An 18,013-nucleotide genomic window follows, 5' to 3' on the forward strand; every position below is an offset into this window, starting at 1 on the left:
AGGACAGTTTAATACTTTAATATACAAACATTATTGCTTAGTCTTTATTAAAATGCATCTCACTTGATCAACTAACATATATACTAGAAAATTATTGATTGATTTGTAAGCTTGCCGACTTGTATTGTATTGTTATATACTTGTGAGGTAAGAGGTTTAGACATTTTTGGTTAATAGTACTATATAGTATGCTTAAAACGACACGGCACAAGAAAAAATAGTATCAGAATCCAGGGCTTCTTCTCCTATGTCATTTTACCTTGTCCTATTATTATTGTCATTTTCTAGATAAGGCTGGTTCATATGTTATTGCTTCACTGGAATACGACTACCATCATTCTATATATCTAGTTAAAAAATGTGATAGCAAAGAACCGTTCCAATGCAAAACAATAAAATACAATAGAAAGCATCAGTGCACTGTGTAAAGAAACCAAATGTCCAAAAATATTGTATATTCAGAGTTCCAAGAATAGGTCATTAGTGTGATTTGGATCAAGATGTCATATGCTTTTTTGTCTTTATGATGGCAATTTAAGTCGTAGTTGTATCAGCATTTAACTATGATTCTCTATGATATCAAAAATTGTAATACATATACAATTTTGATTATATAATACTCTCACCCTCTTATATAAACCCTTCTCTAACCTGAAAAATACTATAAGATGTACAATGAGAAAATAAATAATAAATACAGAAAAACATTGAAGTTTATACAGATTTGTTTCAAAATGGAGACAGATAAATTTAATGCAGGTCTTGTACAACAAAATTACTTGTAAGTCATTACACTCCAGTGTTACAGACAAATGATCTGTTATCATTAATTTAAACGAGAACATGAATATACATACTATCCAGAATTCTTTGACATCAGGTATCTGTTTACAGTGTAGCATATGTGACAATGGACAGTGAGCAAGAGATTTACATTTTAAAAGTTGTGCTTGACAGGGTCCAAGCGAGCTTGAGGTTAATTACTTGATTCAAGACACAGCACTTTCTTCTTGTCTTTTTCTCATAACCATTAATTAGTGCAACCAATAACTAATCCAAACGCGGAATTGAATTGATAGTGACATTTAAAACACGGAAATAGTCAAATATATTCATGAGTTATGATACCTACACTGTCTTTCGGGATAGATCACGCGGTTGCCTTGTTAGAACTTATCAGGGAGATTCCTCTCGCTATGAGATGCATCTAACTTGGGTGGCAAGAGCTTTAAAAAGCTTCCTTGAGCAGGTCGATCACTTGCAGACTTATCAGAAACTTCAGACACCTCTGACGTCTCTGAATCGGAATCTATCATATATGTCAGCCAGTGTGATTAGATGAAAAGATTTACAGTTACATGCAAGAAACAAAGATATACACAGCAACATGAAGCAAGAAAACAGTATGAAAGAATCAAATAGTCACAAAGATGTAAGAGCCCACCGAAAAGTGACTTAATGGATGGTCTCTTTGATTTGGAGGGTTTCTTCTTCAGTTCAGCTGCAATCCAAGAGGATGGCAAAGTCATCATAAAGAGCAATATACCCATGAACTTCTAGAACATTCTCAAATGTAATATGCAATCAGCACCAGAACAAACACAAAAATAAAAAGTTTTTACTTTTCAACATAACCCCACCAATTTATCTTCTGCATCCTTACCTAAAATGCATGGATGGAATGAATCATAAGAAAGATCACTCAAATTTCTTCATCTGAACCAAGCTTTGAATATAATGGTTGTCCATGTAGATTAACTTGTCCCCCTATCTGCATTTATGTTCAGTTTACCAACTAATGTTTTAAACCATTTCTTTCAATGTTATGTTAGAAGGACTCCTGAATCCTGATCCTCCAACTTTGTAATTGTTAGAATATCTTACCATATCCCTAAGGATCAAGTTCAATATAATTTTATTATTAAGAGTGTTCCTCTTTCTCCCTGTATAACTAATAGACTAAACCCCGATTACATTAATATGTTATTAGAGCGGTGCTATAGTCTTATCACTGTTATTGCTGTACAGTTTCCTAAAATATGGAGCTTGTTGCAAGGTGTCATCGTGATTTTTTCTTCTTCTCACTAGCTATGCACAAATTATGTCCATCCTTTCTCTCTCAAAACCTGTTTCAAAAGGTTTAGACCAATTCATCCGACTGTCCTGTCTTTCCCAAGGCCTCCAATTATCTCATGCAATATGGCCCATACTATACAAGATGCATTTTGGTCACTATAGTCTCATGCAATTTGGCCCTAATTATCCGAGATGCATTGGCTATCCTGAATATAATCCAACCTCATTTATCCCGGATGAAGTTTGGCTGCGACAACCTGAATATAAACACCCGAGTTTTGTCTATGTTGTTTCCTATAATCTTTCGTGGAATCTATGTATATTTTTAATTTCAAAGGATTCATTTCTAACAAGCATAAATCTTTGAGCGTTATCTTGAGAGTGGTGTTAGAAAATCTGAAAAATATAACACCATAACATTATTCATCATAAAATATGTTAGAGCGTCTTAGATTCTCTCTTATGGTTAATTTCCATATTTCATCATATAACGATTTGCTTCCTTATTAAATTAAGTGTCTGACATCAGTATAAATAAGGTGTGTTGTCTTTTGAAAACACTGCTTACATTGACTGATATAATTTTGTCATTCTAAGTATTTCTTATTCTCTTTTATATATATATAAAAGAATAAACCTATATCTTTAACAGTGATCTTATCTATTTAATATACTCTATCCCAAACAAAAGTACATTTCAGAGGAGACATCTTTTCACTTGCCATTCATTGGCTTAAACGATCACACTTTTGGTTAATGCATCTAAGTTTAAAACAACTTCAATAAGAGTTCCTCAATAGTAATTCTCTCAAAATAAAATTGATATATCCCTCTTATCATAAAAAGACATATTTGTCAAATACGCATAATAGCTATGACCATAGCTAAATTGGAACCCTGTGACAAACATGTTACATAAAATAATAGGCATGTGTGGAAAAAGAAAAAAGAGATGTACCCATCCCAGGAACTTGATAATCGTTGACAATTTCAAAGTTCTTGTATGTGTATCCAACAAAATTCAAGTCCTTAGATGAAAGCATCTGCAACATCCCGTCAAACAACAAAAGAATAAGAAAACGGAAATGAATGGGGCGTGGAGAACAGCTGTTGGTAACAAATTAAAAAATTGAAGATTGAGAACTATTCTGTGAGACACACTTGTACTTTTTGTCTAATATAGTTTACAAACAAAATAACCAACAATCAGAACTTGAGGAAGATATATTTGTTGGCCAATGCTAAAAGCAAGTTTAACACAACTAAGTTTTTAAATAAAATCTGATGCGAGTTATGTTGAATATAATGTCATTTTTTGAGACTCAATACAACCCTAAATCACGAAGGTGATTGCTGACCTAGCATGACCATAGAATTCAAAGAACAGTGTATTCTCATGTCTTATTATAGTATAGTACAATAGTTGTAGTGCAATACTGATAAGTTTATTCATATCATGAGTCTGAAGTAGAGCAAGTTCATCTTAAAATTAGTCAAGTGATTTTAAAAGCCAGAATCTGCCTAAAAATGAAAAGGAGAGCAAAAACAATTCTTATAAGGAAACCCCAAGCCAGTTTGATGGTTTGCAAGATATTTCCTACTATTGCGGCGCTGCCTGTGGTGTATACCTTCTCAACAACCAATTCACCTTATAACAACTAAAATGCATATCAACAGCCTACTCATAGACAAGCAAGTCAAAGGAAGTTCGTTTATAAAACAGAAGAGACATACCATTGTTTCCATGTAAGTATTTCAAAATACAACTAATGAGAACTGATTGATTTTATTCGCTTTTTCTTATAATGCAAAAAATTAGGGATTTAACAGAATACTATTTGATCATCAAATCAACCAACAAAAAGGCCATTCCGACACTAACTCAACAGATAACTTGCTGACAATTTCAAGCAGAAAAGGACATCAAAGATTACCTTCCTCCATGGACCAGTTTTTGACGAAGGTCGAGTTTGGCTATCAGCCTGCAGATGCAGAAGGTAAAATGAGAAAAAATGGACAAGGAAAACAGCAGAAAAGCAGCTAAACAAAATAAGCAAGAAAATGATAGACTAAAATACCTCATCAAACTTTTCAAAATTCTGAGTATCTAATTCATCGTTGACCTCAGGTATAAATGCAGCATCAATTTGATATAGTTTATCCCATTCAACATCTCTGAAGAACGGGTGAGCCTGAAAAGAAATGCAATCACAAAGGTAAACTCAATATCCAAGTAAGTAATATAATAAATCTAATAATTTAGAAAAGAACACACCGTACAACACCTTTATTTCATGTGCACCTTTTGATCCCAGCCTATGGTTGACATTACATAAAAGTCTACTAATAAGATCTTTAGCCTGTGGCGATAGCCCAGCTTCCTCGGGAAATTTCAAGTGAGATTTCCAGTTCACTATCTGCAATCAAGAGAAACCAAGGTAAAACAATCATGCTCTATAAAATTTAAAAAAAAACAGTCTGTTGGGTTTCTGTTTCCATTTTTTATATCTTGGTTACTTTTAATTACAAAAATCTCACTTTATATTCACTTGATTTTTGTTTCCATTTTGTGGTATTTGAAAACATCAAATATGGTAAAAATATTGTGTTATTTATTAAATTAAAAGAAAAAACAGGAATTGCAAATAGAGAAGGGAAACAAAATACCAAACAGTATCTATAATTTGGGTCAATTTTTTATTTTTGCACAGTAACTTATAATTTGGGAAGGAAGGAGTACGTGAAAAGAAAATCTTGAATGAAGTAGTTAGCTTCAGTCTGGTTGTCATTTCAACAGCCTTTTCCAATTTCCTTAATCGTGATACTGGAATAATAAAATGCTTTTTAAATCTAAATGATCAATCAGTTAAGGCAATAGCCTGTTAAGGATTCATCTGAGTATGAATTGATCACAAGCCCCTATACTATCAAGCCCGTGTAAAACAAGAAAATAGATTAGAGTTGGGCAGTTCATATGAAATATCCGGAGTGGAACAGATGATGTAGCGAAAGAAGCTTTGGAGGCAAGAGAAAAATAAAGACATATATTATTAATCTTGCAAACTCAGCCAACAAAATAAAGGACTAGAGGAAGAGTTGTGCCAATGGAATTAAGGACTAGACGAAAAGTACTTTCAGCCTCATCAGGCATCACCACTATCCTATTTGATATGACACCCATTTTCTTTTTTATTTATTGCAATATAAGAATTCTTAATTTCAATTATGATCCCTGGTATCATGTAGGTCCAGTCCAAAGAAGTTAAGAACACTGAGCATGTCGAGATATGAAAAAACTTATCAATGAGTGTAAACAATCCAGCCATCAATTATATGAAGAATGGCAGACTTTGGAAGAAACCACAAATAAAAAGAGAAACAAACATCTTAATTGAAAATTAAAAATCAAATGCAATAACTGCACAGTCATAATCAATAGTAAGAGTGTCCTTGTAGAGGGTGATAAAAACAAAAGTAAATGCCAAACAATCATTAGACGCAAGAATCATTTGTATTAGAAAGATTACCTTCCTACATGTTGTCATTGGATCATCAGAATAAAAAGGCGGATATCCCACCAACATTTCATACATGATAGCACCAAGTGACCACCTGTGAATTTTGTAACAACCACCGTTCTGTCATAATAAAACATTTAACCTTGATCTTATTGGAGTTTATTCACAAAGTCAAATATAAATGGAGAAAACCCCAATATGTTTGACTTTTTCAAAAAATTGATTAGGAAACAAATATAAAAAAAAGAGAAGGAATATGTCCCAAACAAATAATGAAGTAAGAAATTTGAATGTCAAACTAGGTTGAAACTAACTGAAAATATATCACTTAGTTATGAATGAAAATAATAAACTCATATGCTATGATATACATGCGCCATGCAGAAAACTCACCAATCACATTCCATTCCATATCCTTTCTTCAAAAGAACTTCTGGAGCAATATAATCCGGTGTACCAACTGTGGAATAAGCCTATAACATTTATGCACTCACAATTACACACACGAAAATGTACAAGAACAGTATTTTAAACACATGAAGCAAAGAAAGGTATCTCCATACAGATACCCTCAACAGTAGAAAGGAGCCATTTGTTTTTTATTTTCTTTTTCTTTTTTAATTTTTGGTTAGGCAGGTGGAGAGAGGGTTTAACAGGTACAGTTTATGATTACAAGAATTCATTTCTTTTTTATTTTCTTTTTCTTTTTTTCATCAAGTTTTGCAATTAGATTAATTTCAATAAATAACACAAGATCAAAACATAATAGCAGTGAACTTACAAGTGTCCTCCTGTTCTTTTGCCAGTTTTGTAGTTGTTCTTGTTGTGTGCGTTTTGGAGCTGAACGCTCCTCATTCTGTGTAGACCCATTCACATTCTGACCCATAGAAAAATCTGTTTCTTCAAGCTGACTACAATCTAATGGTTTACAAAGTCCAAAGTCAGACAGTCTCAAGTGTCCATATCTATCAAGTAATAAGTTGTCAGGCTTGATATCCCTGCAATACAAAGTATTGAAAAGATAAATTTATACTGTTCAATGATCAAGTTTCTTTAGTTTCAAACATATGGGCACACACAAATAAAAATGGATTCATACATAGAAGTTAGAACATTTTCCAGCATTGGATGATTTCGAAATGACTTTGCTAGCAATCATGATAAGAGTTATAACAGCATGTTCTGAAAGTTAACTTAAAGTTATATTCATCCATTAGAAGCTAACCCTACAAAAAAATATACATACCTATGTATATAATTGTGCTTGTGTATAGATTCAATAGCCAGAACAGTTTCTCCTACATAAAATCTGGCTTCATCTTCAGTCAAGGTATCCTTTCTCATAAGTAGAGTCATCATATCTCCACCCGGTAGATACTCCATAATAAGATAAAGATACTCATCGTCCTGGAAAGAACAATAAAGTTTGACTATGCAATTGCTGTCAACCTCTGCAAGGAGATTCCTTTCTGCTTTAACGTGTTCAACCTGATATTTGTTTGCAAAAGAGGGAATAAGTATGAATCGTGATGACTTTATAAAACTCGTGCATAAAAATTGCTACTCTCTTGAATAACATCATCTAGCCAGACAAATGACTGTAAACCTGGCCTCTGCGAAGCATCTCTGATTTCTTTAGCTTTTTCATGGCGAATACATGATCAGTAGTCTTCTCTCTGCAAACTCTGACCTGCAACAAATTCCAATTTTAGGAATAGTGAGCATGGAGATTGGCACAACCATCCAATCATTATTCTATTAGAACCTTTTTACGGTTAGGCAGTGAGAGAATAGTTCTATTTACTGCGGAGCTTTGCTCTGGATATTGTATTTGGTTTTCTTCTTTCCAATTGATCAAATAATATTCATCCATCCTTTCAATATAAACTCTGCTCTATCAGACTCTGTTAAGTACTTCTTTCTGAGTTAGATGTAAAGGAGTTTCTATGAGAGAGTGGAGTAAAAAACTCTTTCGTTCACAATAGTTTAATTCCATTCCAACAAAGCCAGCAAGGTTATATACTGTAAGAATTTGGGTGACTCATGGATCAATTGTAGACTAAAATGTGAAATCAAATTGAAAAACATGACTAGCATTAAGATGTTGGTGTCCTGTCCATCTACTAAGTGGTGACACTGATTCTCCCAAATTATTCTCATTACACCAATTACCATAATATCAATGGCTTGTACAGAGAAAAAATATTGAGATCCCTAAAAAATTCTTACTAAAAACATCATGAAAGCCTGTAGTCTCTTTTGTATTCCACATTACTGATTACAATTTACAGTATTTTATTATGTATATCTCTCTTCAAAATTACATCAACAGTAATATTAATATATGCATATAATGAATCAAGAGAACAAAAAATTCATATTATATACCAAAGTATCAAACAGAAAGAAAAAAAAAATTAGATTTTTAATTATGATGAACAGAGACACTACAATACAATCCACCATTACATTTCAGTTTATACATAATAGAAAATCATCATATATCAGAAGAAGAAAGCATAATCAGTCATGTCATATTACTCATCATATACAATTATAAACATACCTCTCCAAATGCCCCTTTTCCAATCATAGTCAATAACTCAAAATCATCAACACCCATCTTGGCCCTCTGAAGGCGCATATATTCGGTTTCCTTTTTCTCTAAAAATTTAAGCAGGTTGTTTTGATCCTCTTCAGAGACATCTGCGTCAGCCAACTTCTTTTCCAAGATGGTTCGACTGTTACAAGCAAGTGAGGTGTTATAAAATTTTAGCCTGTTTGTCAAAGCAACTAACACAATGCGAATTAACATTCAAGAAAAAAGGCATTCACAGTTCCAGCAACTTTTATCACTATAATCATCTCTGGGTGCATCTCAACAAAAAAATAGGAGAGGAATCCATCTTTCAAATACTACCTTTCCAATCTGTGAAAATATGCGGAAAATATCACATAATATTTGGATTGCGCATTTGTAACTTGTAGTATTTAGAATGTCTTAAATTATTTCGTAGGATTGGTATCCATACTTCTTTATATCTCATTATCTGTTTTCATATTTAATTGGGATTAGTAGTCTAGTAACTGTCACAATTAATTTCCTTAATTAATAACCAGAGTCTAGTATCAATATGAATAAGGATTGGTGCTTAGACTTTGTAATAAAAATCATAATCACAATTCACAAGCTTTATTCTTTCCATTTCCTCATTTCATATCTAAAAACCTATAACATCAACATCATATTAGAGTAATATCAACCTCCATGACTATTTTACTGTTGAGCTCCCTAAAGTCTGGAACTCTATTGCCAAAATGCCATATCCCCATAACTCTTCTTTATTTGTTGGTGTGCACAAAGTCCAATCTCCCTTTCTCTCTTAGTTTCTTTTTGGGTGGAACTTTCTGTTTGCCGCTTTCTCAACCTAGCTCAAAAGCCTTAAAATAGTTTGTCATTACCCTGTCCTTCTAGCAGTCTTGACCCCAGCTATTCCGTTTCCAAATGCAGTTTGGCCCAGATTATTCATTACAATGTCTATCCCCAAATAGACTGTATTAAACTTTATTCCGGCTATCCCAGATTTAGTTTGGCCCATAATATCCCCAACTATGTGTGATGAATTAGCTAATTCATTACGGTCCCACATTGAGAGTCATACCAGCGGTGTTTTCTCCTATCTCAATGTGGTGGAACCATTTTGTGATGAACTATCCCTGGCTATTATACACACCAGCCTCAATTTCAATTTCAATTTCAATTGTTATCTTTTTATTATCCTAAACTTTCTTGTGGTTTAAAATTTCCGAATGATGTTAGCCGATTTAGAATACTATTAGTTATTGATGTGTATAACTGTCTGCCAAGAAATTTCCATTGATGATCATTACAATGAGTCTCTTCTTCCTTGGTTATGCAACATTCCAACCAGCTCTTTAGATAAATGATCATTCCAGCCAGGTTACTGAGTTGTCTTTCCAAAAACGCTCATCTCTCTAACATTTTCAACATCCCTAAGTTGTTTCTCCAGCCATGTTTTATGGATCCCCTTTACACTTCCCTTGTTAAGGGTTCGTTTTTAACAAGCTTAAAGATAAGTAAGCTTTAGCTTGAACAGGAGTGTTGAATGGAAAGTATCTCGTAATATGTTGATTCTACCTTGGTAATTTAGAACATCTTAAATTATCTCCCATTGTTCTTTCTACTTCATGATTATTTCCTTAATTGACTAGAATTAGGAGTCTAGGATTAGGGGGCATTTACAACTTAATTGTGCACTTATTCAATAAATCCTTATCATATAAGAGCTGATGTATAAGTTGACTCTACATAGAGTTGGGGTAGTTGACTCTACATAGAGTTGGGGTAATTTGGTATAAGGTCAAAACAGCTTATGACAAAAAGCTATTTAGTGGAGCTTATGAAAATAAGTAAAAACAACTTTTGGACATATGATAAACTACTTTTACTAGCTGTTCCTATTCCAAACACTTATCCAAGTGATGATGTCATAAGATGAGCACAAATAAACTCTTTCAAGCACCGTAGAAAAGGATTAATGGTTAGTTTTTTTGTGATGAAAAACCATTATCACGATTCAGGGACTTTATTCTTTCTCTCTCCTCATTTCATATTTAAAACCCTATGGGTGTGTTTGTTTCAAGGATTAAAATTACAATTCTAGGAATGCCTTGGAACATTATTACTAGGAATTCTATTCCTATCAAAAAGTTCCAAGCAATATTTTTAAAATTCATTTAATTCAAAAATTATAAATTTTTAAAAAGTAAAAAAAAAAAAAAAAAAACCATTAAAATGATGTGGGAGTGGAAAGTAATGGTTGGTTATTTTTTATTTCCATGGGAATGTAAGATTCCCACCCTTTGACATGGGGATAAGAAGGGGGGGGATGAGTAGATTTTATTCCTTGGATTAAAAAGTTCCTTGGCATAATTTATTAAAACTTGAAACAAACATGGGAATATAGTATTCCCAAGGTCACATTCCTGGGAAGAAGTATATAATCCATACAACAAACAGCCCTTATAACTTCAAAACAGTCCACTAAAATGTTAGAACTTTGTAGTTTCTATAGTACAATAGCTAGTTATATGATGAGTCAATTCCCTCTAAAGAACTGCATTGCATGTTATATGCACATGCACATGACCAGCTAGATTTTATTTTTCTTAGAAATATAATAACTTAGAAACTCACTCTTTCTATGGATAGTTCCCCAAAAAACATCTATACCTCAAGGCAGGAATAATAACAATCCCTATCTGAGTTACAAGCAAAAATGTTCTCACAAAACAGAACTCAAAATGAGGCAGCATAAGCATCCTTTGATTTCCAGCTCCATTTGAATATTTATCCAGGGTTCATGAGAAACCCCAACCTAGTGCCAGATTTAACAACACTGCAGTGTGACTCATATCTATGTATTTATAATGCAGTAATGAAAAGGTGCAATGGTAATGCTGAAAAACAAATACCAGAAGGTTCATACTTCATAGTACTCAGTCCAAAATGATGCAAAACATGAAATGAATATCACAAAGTTGGCCCTTTTCACAGACAACCAAAAACTCAAAAAGTAAATTGCTGCAGTTTTTCTTATTAATTGGTTACCAAAGCTCCAATTCTAATGAGATTTTTCCCTCACGCGAAAATATGAATGTAAGTTGTTTGAACTTTGAAGGCAAATGAGTATCATCTTCCGATATATTAAAAAGTGAGTATATCTATCATAAGCATAGATAAAATGAACCATACCGCTCCTTCCTCTCCTGAAGATTCTTCATTTGCTCCTTGTAATGATTTTCAATATACTGCTTTGCCGCCGCAACCTTCTGTTTAGTGACATCAGAAAGAGATGCTTCATCCATAGGTGTTGCCAAATCTCCATTTCCGTCATTGTTACCATCCTCAAAGTTCTTCTTTGCCTTCATTTTATCACGAGGCTGCAACTTCTGAAGCCAACTCCTTGCAGAATCCATTTTCTTGTTGCCTCAATGATTAACAACTTTCCTTCTATGCATGCTCAATTAATTCGCTTCAAACCCCTAAAACAAACCCAATTTAAAAAAATCTGCGTCAATCAGAGGGAACCAAGTAACTCCTATAAATATGATTTCTACGCAGAAAATAAAAAATAACAAAAACCAGATTTATCTCCCTGCAATTTTAAAACTTGCACAAGCCCATTTTCTACAACAGATATTTTTACATTTCCTCACAAAAACCACATGCAAGAGTTTATTATAAAAAATATTCCGTGTACCTCAATTCTTCTGCTTAGGGCATTTCAGAAGCAAAAAACGTAAAATCGAAGCAATAACGTGAGAGAAGGAAAAGGATATCAAGGATTTGGGAAGGGGAAATCAGGCGTTTGAAGGGAAAAAGTTGAGAATTCGGATTACCGTTTGATAAATAGACATGTTCATATGAAGAAGATTATGAAACCCTAGCGAGAGAGAAAGAGAGAGGTGCGATTTCGATTGGCAATGGCGAATGAGATTTGAGAAAGGAAAGGGTCTGTGTGTCTCCAATGAGATTGAATTTCTGTGTGAAAGTTCTCTTTTTTCTTTCTGCTCTGTTTCTATGAAAATGAAATGGCATCTTTTTTATGCCAACTTTGCAACCATAACACTGTCTTTTCCTAAACAAAATTTAACCCTGCTCTTTTATTATTGGTATTATTTATTTATTATTCGTAAAAAATCATACTATAAACATTCTAGATTTATTTTATAGTCTGCCATAAATTTTCTTGCACCACACTCCTCCTTAATGCTCATGTACAAAGTCATATATCAAAATGAGATAATAAATCTTACACTTTTTAACAAAATAAGTCTTTTATAAAATACATATATATTCTTCATTAGAAATTTTAAAATTGTCCACAATAATACAAATTTGCAAATCTATATATATATACAAATGCAATGAAAATTATATTTATTGTATTATTAACAACAATCAATCATATGACTTTATTCAATAAACGGTACATGTGTCGTTTTATGTTTAAATTATCTTCTTTGTTTTTTTTAAAAAAAAAAAGTTATCTTATTTGTTAAAAGGAACATATATTATTTTCTTATCTGTGTTATTATTATTTGTTCTATTTTGTATATAATGTTTTGGTGTTTTATAATTTTGTATTGTTTTCTTCCATGAATTATGTTATATTTTGTTGGTTTGCAATATATAATAAACATAACAATAAAAATATAAATTAACTTTATTTCTCCTTAATAATAAACTAATAAAATAATCTAAATTCATCAAATTTAATAATACCCCTAAGATTTTTAATTTTTGTAATTTAGCCGACCCTGTCGTATATATAAGGATTGAGATAGTTATTTTAAAAAATTGTTACAATGAGCAAATTGAAATATTATCATTAGATAACGGTGTAACACTGTTTTACACCCTTTAATACTATGACACGTCATTCTTTTCATTAAACATAGTTGGTTGGATCTCTCTCTCTCAAACAGTTGGTTGTGGTTCTGCCGTGCCGGTAAATCACCACCTCCCCTAACCATCACCTCACCGTTAATCCTTACTCTTAACAGATGACCTTTGAAATCTGGTTTTCATGAGTGGTAATCAAGTTGTGGTTTTAGATAAAGTGAGAATCGTGATCAGAAAATAGCTTGCAAAAACTGGCGATGAAGGTCCATCGTCGGACCAAACATAACACAATAAAACTAAAGGGGACTCAGATCTGGTCTCCAATCTTTAAATTGGTGCTTTTTGTGGTGAATGTATTTAAATCTCTAAATAAAATTAAAATTTTACTTAATAAAAGGACCTCTAAAAATATTATATTTAATTAAAAAGTTTTATATTTTAATATTTTTAAATCTAATTTTGATAAAATTTTATCTAAAACTAATATCATATCAATAAATATAAAATTAATTGACTTAATTAATAATAATAAAAATTATTTATATTCATTTAATAAATGAGTTTTATTCTAAAAATATCTAAAAAATAATTTTACATAAAAAATTTAGTAATTTTATTAAAATACTAATATAGACTCTAAAAAATTTCATAAGATTGTTTTAGACGTCTATATATTGGGCCGTCCTGGATAGATGTAGTTGCAGAATGTAAATGTCAAAATGAGATGAAAAGAGACAAGCAGTAGTCGTTGGAAGAAGGGTGTAGTTTGGGTGTGGTGTTGAAATAATGAAAGATGGTGGAGATTGATTGGGAAGGGTCTGCTGTTATGGAGGTAACTTTAGTGGGTAGTGCTGAACTGAATAATCATAAAATAAAACAGAAAAATAAAATAAAAATGGATCAACACATAGAACCGGTTAACAAGTAGGCGTGTGTTAGAACGAGTGCCCCTAGCATTACTCTTACCAATCAATCAATTACAAAATTTGCATCGTCACTGTTGAAAACCTTAGACTTCTCAAATTCCAGCATTCTTATCTGTGAAGACAATCTAATCTTTAATCACATTGGGCAGAATTTTCAGAGGGCATAAGTAAAAAAGGCGAATATTTTGTATAATTGTTTAAACATATATCAACTGCATACAAATAAATAATAAAGAGAAACCAAAGAAAACAATAAGCCACTAAAAATCTGCTCGATAGGAGCTTGAAAAGAATGATGACATAGCTATAAATAAGGGAAGATTACACATTTAATCATGACTAATACAGATGCAAAACCTAGCAAAAAATTATTCGGTGTTGTATCATCATATATGGAATAACAATTGATTCTTACAGTACATATTTTCATAAGCAATTGGTATCTATAGAGATTATCGATAGTATGCCATGTGTCTGGATGCAAAGAATGGAGAGCTTGCAAAAGAATTCCCTTGAGATTGAGATGTATTAAGGACAGGTTTCTTCTTTTCAAGCTTTGTTTCAGCGCGGAGCCAGGACTCAACAACAGACAGCAGATTAATTGAAGATTTCAACTCGTTAACATCTGACAATTTTTCCGCTCTTCTCAGTTCGCCTTCTTGTATGTATGCCAAATGAGTCGCCCATGTCTCCAGTCCATCAAAAATGTGAGTGGCATATACAATTGTAGCTTCTCTCTGTAAAAAATAGAAAACATAAAATATTAATTTTTGTTTCTGAACCCAACTTTCCAGCCTTTGCAAGATGGGTTCATCATCTGCTAAGTGATAATAATTTGTTCTGGTGTTATAGTTTCCACGAATACTACAATACATATTGGGACAACATACTGTCTCTTGTAGAAACTAAAGATCAAACTTGCTATTAGATTTTTCTAGTTAGGATTCACGACAAGATTATGGCATCGTATAATTCATGTAACCAACCCCATCAGATGGAAAAAGACTTAGTTGTTGTTTTTATACTACTTCCAACCAGGATCAGCTATCATATAATGTTGCATTGGGGCCACCCTCGTTGCAATTTTCCCACACTTGCATGATGCGCGTTTCAGCATGCAAATATAAATATAGAGCTAGTGAATACCTGCTCACATTCTTCCTTGAAGAATTCCAATAAATCCATTCGAGTAACAACATCCAGATCGACTGTAACCTCATCCAGCAAAAGAACCTGAAATGTTAATCAAGGGTTACAGTATTAGATTCTATCGATTTGAACTGCTGCAATTAATCAAATAAACACACACACACATAAGTAAATCAATATACAATAACCAGTTTATGGCTATAATGGATATGCACTTACTCGAGGAGTAATTCTTGTCAAAATTACTATATTTAATAAATCTTTGTATATATAAATTTTTATCAATCTAACCATCAAATTTGAAGTGTTTTTAAGTAGATGCCAGTTTACAAATTTCCATCAAGTTTTAAAACTGTTTGATACTTCATCAAACAACTTCAATTTAATGCATAATATATATTTTAAACTACAAGCAACTATGGACTACAAGATTGTATAGCTAAAAATGTTCAATTTCCTAAGTCGTAATGTGCATGATCATTAAGATAATGTTACAATATTCAACTATAGGATTAATAAAGTTTAAGTAGACAGTGAGTTGTTAAATGGAGACTTTGGCAGGAGATACTCTTGAAGTGTGTGTAATTCAAAAGACATTAACTAATTACTAAAAATTCAGGATTTTTTATATTATTATTTCAGGAAAAGGTGGCCAGAATAAAGAAGCTCCACTGTCCACAACAGTATAACTACCATATAAAAATTCCCAAGCTATTCGATCCATAATACCTTGTACGGATGAAGAAGACCCAGACAGATTTGCACTCGACGCCGCTGCCCATCAGATACCTTATGCATTCGCCACTGCAGATCTATATCAAGCAGCTCAATCAACTTGTCTCTCCTGTCAGGATTAACGCCTTCAACTACCAAAAGCAAGGGAGCACCTTAGTTTTGCGATACATCAAGACTAAAGAACAATTTTTTAGATGGCCAAACATTATATGGAATGTGCATGCAATGCTTGTTCGCATAACATGATTTCAGTATTCATTAATTTACTAAATTTTGTTCCTAAATTTAGTAATCGAAAATGGAGATGCAGCCACATTTGATAACAAAGAAAACCATGTTCGAAAACCTACCACCAAATATCATATGTTCAGCAGAGAAGTCTCCCTGGAGTGGAATGTCTCCCTGGATAAAATCAACAACATTAATATTTGAAATGGAATTGATCAAAGCATAGATAACACAGGTTACCAAGAGGGGCCAAGGTGCAGTCTTAGGTGCAATTCTTATGTCCACAAACCCAAAATATAATGAAGTTACACAAGAAACATCAGAAAAATAAAAGTTGTCAAAAGAAAACCTATACTACATCGAAACATGACTCCCACACTCTCTCGTAATATTTACCAAAAACCAAAACATTTGGCGTAAATGTACCTGGAAAAGCGAGGACAGAATAATCAATTCAAATTAAATACATGGGCCTACCATTCACCCACATCGCAGAAGACCTTCTAGTCATGAGAATTTGAAAAGTGAAAACCACCCTACTTTTGGAAGAGTTACACTTTATCATATAGATAATAGGTAAATAATATGATAGAAGAGAGTTCAGTAACTAAAACTTATCCGCAAACTAAGATTTTATCAGCAAAAAAACTTCCATTAAGGAATAGAAACAGGCTCAAGGGAAACAAGATTACAAAGCCCTAGGGTAAGAAAAAAACACCAGCTCTTTCTCCCCAAGCACTATCATAGCTTAAAACCTTATACAGTAAGTGAAGGTTGGAATTGAAACACTAACCTCAAGCCCAACATACAAGAAGTCCTAAAGAGTGCAAGCGTGATCGAAATACATACATGGATTTGCTAATTGTACAGTACACCCAACTATTATTTTGAAAGGAGCAACTTGTAACTAAAACATGTTAAATACACCTCAAGGTATAACTAGCTAATGAATTCCTTCTAAAAAATATGTGGGTGTATGTTAGCAACTCTAATAGACGTTTGCTAGAATACACTCGCCTATGAAACATTGACATTCCACAAAGCACCGACATCAAATTTGAAAAAATTCAAAATACTTGAGTGTGGTGCTGTATTGGGTGTCAGACACTTCACACCTCCAATCTTAGAGATGTCGATGCTGCATAGTCTATTAAGCAATGCAGACTAGTGAAGAACCACCGTGAAATATGTAACATCACAATAATAAATCACCAGCATTACATTTTGGCAATCAAATATTGTATCCGAATGCAAATGACTAGTCAATTAACTAAGCAATTACGAAAAAAAGCGAATGCTAACCCTAGAAAATCATTAAAAAAAATAAATAATTAAAAAAATATATATATATAAAATGAAACACTCACAGCGGAGCCAACGTTTTTACTCCAGGATCCACCCAAATAAGCAAGATCTCCACTACAAACAAGTTGAGTATCATGAAAAGCTGAACAATTCAACACGCGCACAACGTCTTTTCCACCAACCATATGTTTCCCAGCCAGAATCTTCAGCAAAGTCGTCTTCCCTGCACAAACGCGATTAACGAAACGGACTTCCCACACAAACAGACTTGATTAACAGTGACGAAATGAAAAGTTTACCGGATCCGTTAGCACCGACGAGGAGGCAACGAGATCCAGGAGAGACTTGGAGGTTGAAATCGAGGAAAAGCGGTGGTTGTTGTAGTCCGTCGTATGAGAATTGCATGCCTTGGACTCTGATTCCATTGGAATTTGCATTCTCTTGTTCTTGTTCTATCGCCATTGTGCTTTGCAGTTGCAACTGTAATAATAACCGTAACTGTTACAAGTAGGAATGGGGATGGAGAAGGAGATGGTGGTTTATAACTTTGCTTAGTTCCAATTTCGCGCCGATACAAAACTTACACGTTAGCGCCTTGTGGTTGTAAACGAAACATGTGAATAAACGACAATCCACGTCGCCCCCTT

General features: G+C 33.1%; 2 protein-coding genes across 3 annotated transcripts; both read right to left on the reverse strand.

Moving 5' to 3' along the window:
• Positions 1-676: 676 nt before the first annotated feature.
• On the reverse strand, positions 677-12,249 carry LOC101494988 (uncharacterized). 2 transcript variants are annotated; one of them, XM_004495022.2, is made up of 14 exons: positions 12,018-12,249; positions 11,371-11,660; positions 8,161-8,335; positions 7,201-7,284; positions 6,841-7,082; positions 6,376-6,592; positions 5,988-6,067; positions 5,604-5,688; positions 4,362-4,493; positions 4,155-4,268; positions 4,011-4,058; positions 3,035-3,119; positions 1,445-1,501; positions 677-1,309 (listed from the first exon to the last, which is right to left on the reverse strand). In XM_004495022.2, exons 2-14 carry the CDS (start codon positions 11,592-11,594, stop codon positions 1,167-1,169), a joined length of 1,686 nt encoding a protein of 561 aa, XP_004495079.1. In that variant the 5' UTR covers positions 11,595-11,660; positions 12,018-12,249; the 3' UTR covers positions 677-1,166. The 2 variants fall into 2 exon arrangements, with proteins under 2 accessions (XP_004495079.1, XP_073223689.1); XM_073367588.1 differs by having other exon boundaries at positions 11,879-12,019.
• A 1,864-nt stretch (positions 12,250-14,113) lies between these two features.
• Positions 14,114-18,012, reverse strand: LOC101495531 (ABC transporter I family member 21). Its single transcript, XM_004495024.4, has 6 exons — positions 17,666-18,012; positions 17,429-17,589; positions 16,184-16,235; positions 15,828-15,964; positions 15,096-15,182; positions 14,114-14,686 (listed from the first exon to the last, which is right to left on the reverse strand). Exons 1-6 carry the CDS (start codon positions 17,826-17,828, stop codon positions 14,402-14,404), a joined length of 885 nt encoding a protein of 294 aa, XP_004495081.1. The 5' UTR covers positions 17,829-18,012; the 3' UTR covers positions 14,114-14,401.
• Position 18,013: the final 1 nt, after the last annotated feature.

The sequence above is a fragment of the Cicer arietinum genome, chromosome 4 (assembly GCF_000331145.2).
Source record: "Cicer arietinum cultivar CDC Frontier isolate Library 1 chromosome 4, Cicar.CDCFrontier_v2.0, whole genome shotgun sequence".
NCBI lineage: Eukaryota > Viridiplantae > Streptophyta > Magnoliopsida > Fabales > Fabaceae > Cicer > Cicer arietinum.

What these genes read in the sequence shown, in the direction of transcription:
- LOC101495531 (XM_004495024.4), bottom strand. Translation starts at nt 17,828, where the DNA reads ATGGCGATAGAACAAGAACAAGAGAATGCAAATTCCAATGGAATCAGA. An exon ending in CGTCGGTGCTAACGGATCCG is followed by an intron (nt 17,590 to 17,665) that starts GTAAACTTTTCA and finishes GCGTTTGTGCAG; the next exon opens with GGAAGACGACTTTGCTGAAG. An exon ending in TGAACATATGATATTTGGTG is followed by an intron (nt 15,965 to 16,183) that starts GTAGGTTTTCGA and finishes TGCTTTTGGTAG; the next exon opens with TTGAAGGCGTTAATCCTGAC.
- LOC101494988 (XM_004495022.2), bottom strand. Translation starts at nt 11,594, where the DNA reads ATGGATTCTGCAAGGAGTTGGCTTCAGAAGTTGCAGCCTCGTGATAAA. An exon ending in GAAAAGGGGCATTTGGAGAG is followed by an intron (nt 7,285 to 8,160) that starts GTATGTTTATAA and finishes AATTTGTTGCAG; the next exon opens with GTCAGAGTTTGCAGAGAGAA. An exon ending in AAGGTGCACATGAAATAAAG is followed by an intron (nt 4,269 to 4,361) that starts GTGTTGTACGGT and finishes ATTTCTTTTCAG; the next exon opens with GCTCACCCGTTCTTCAGAGA.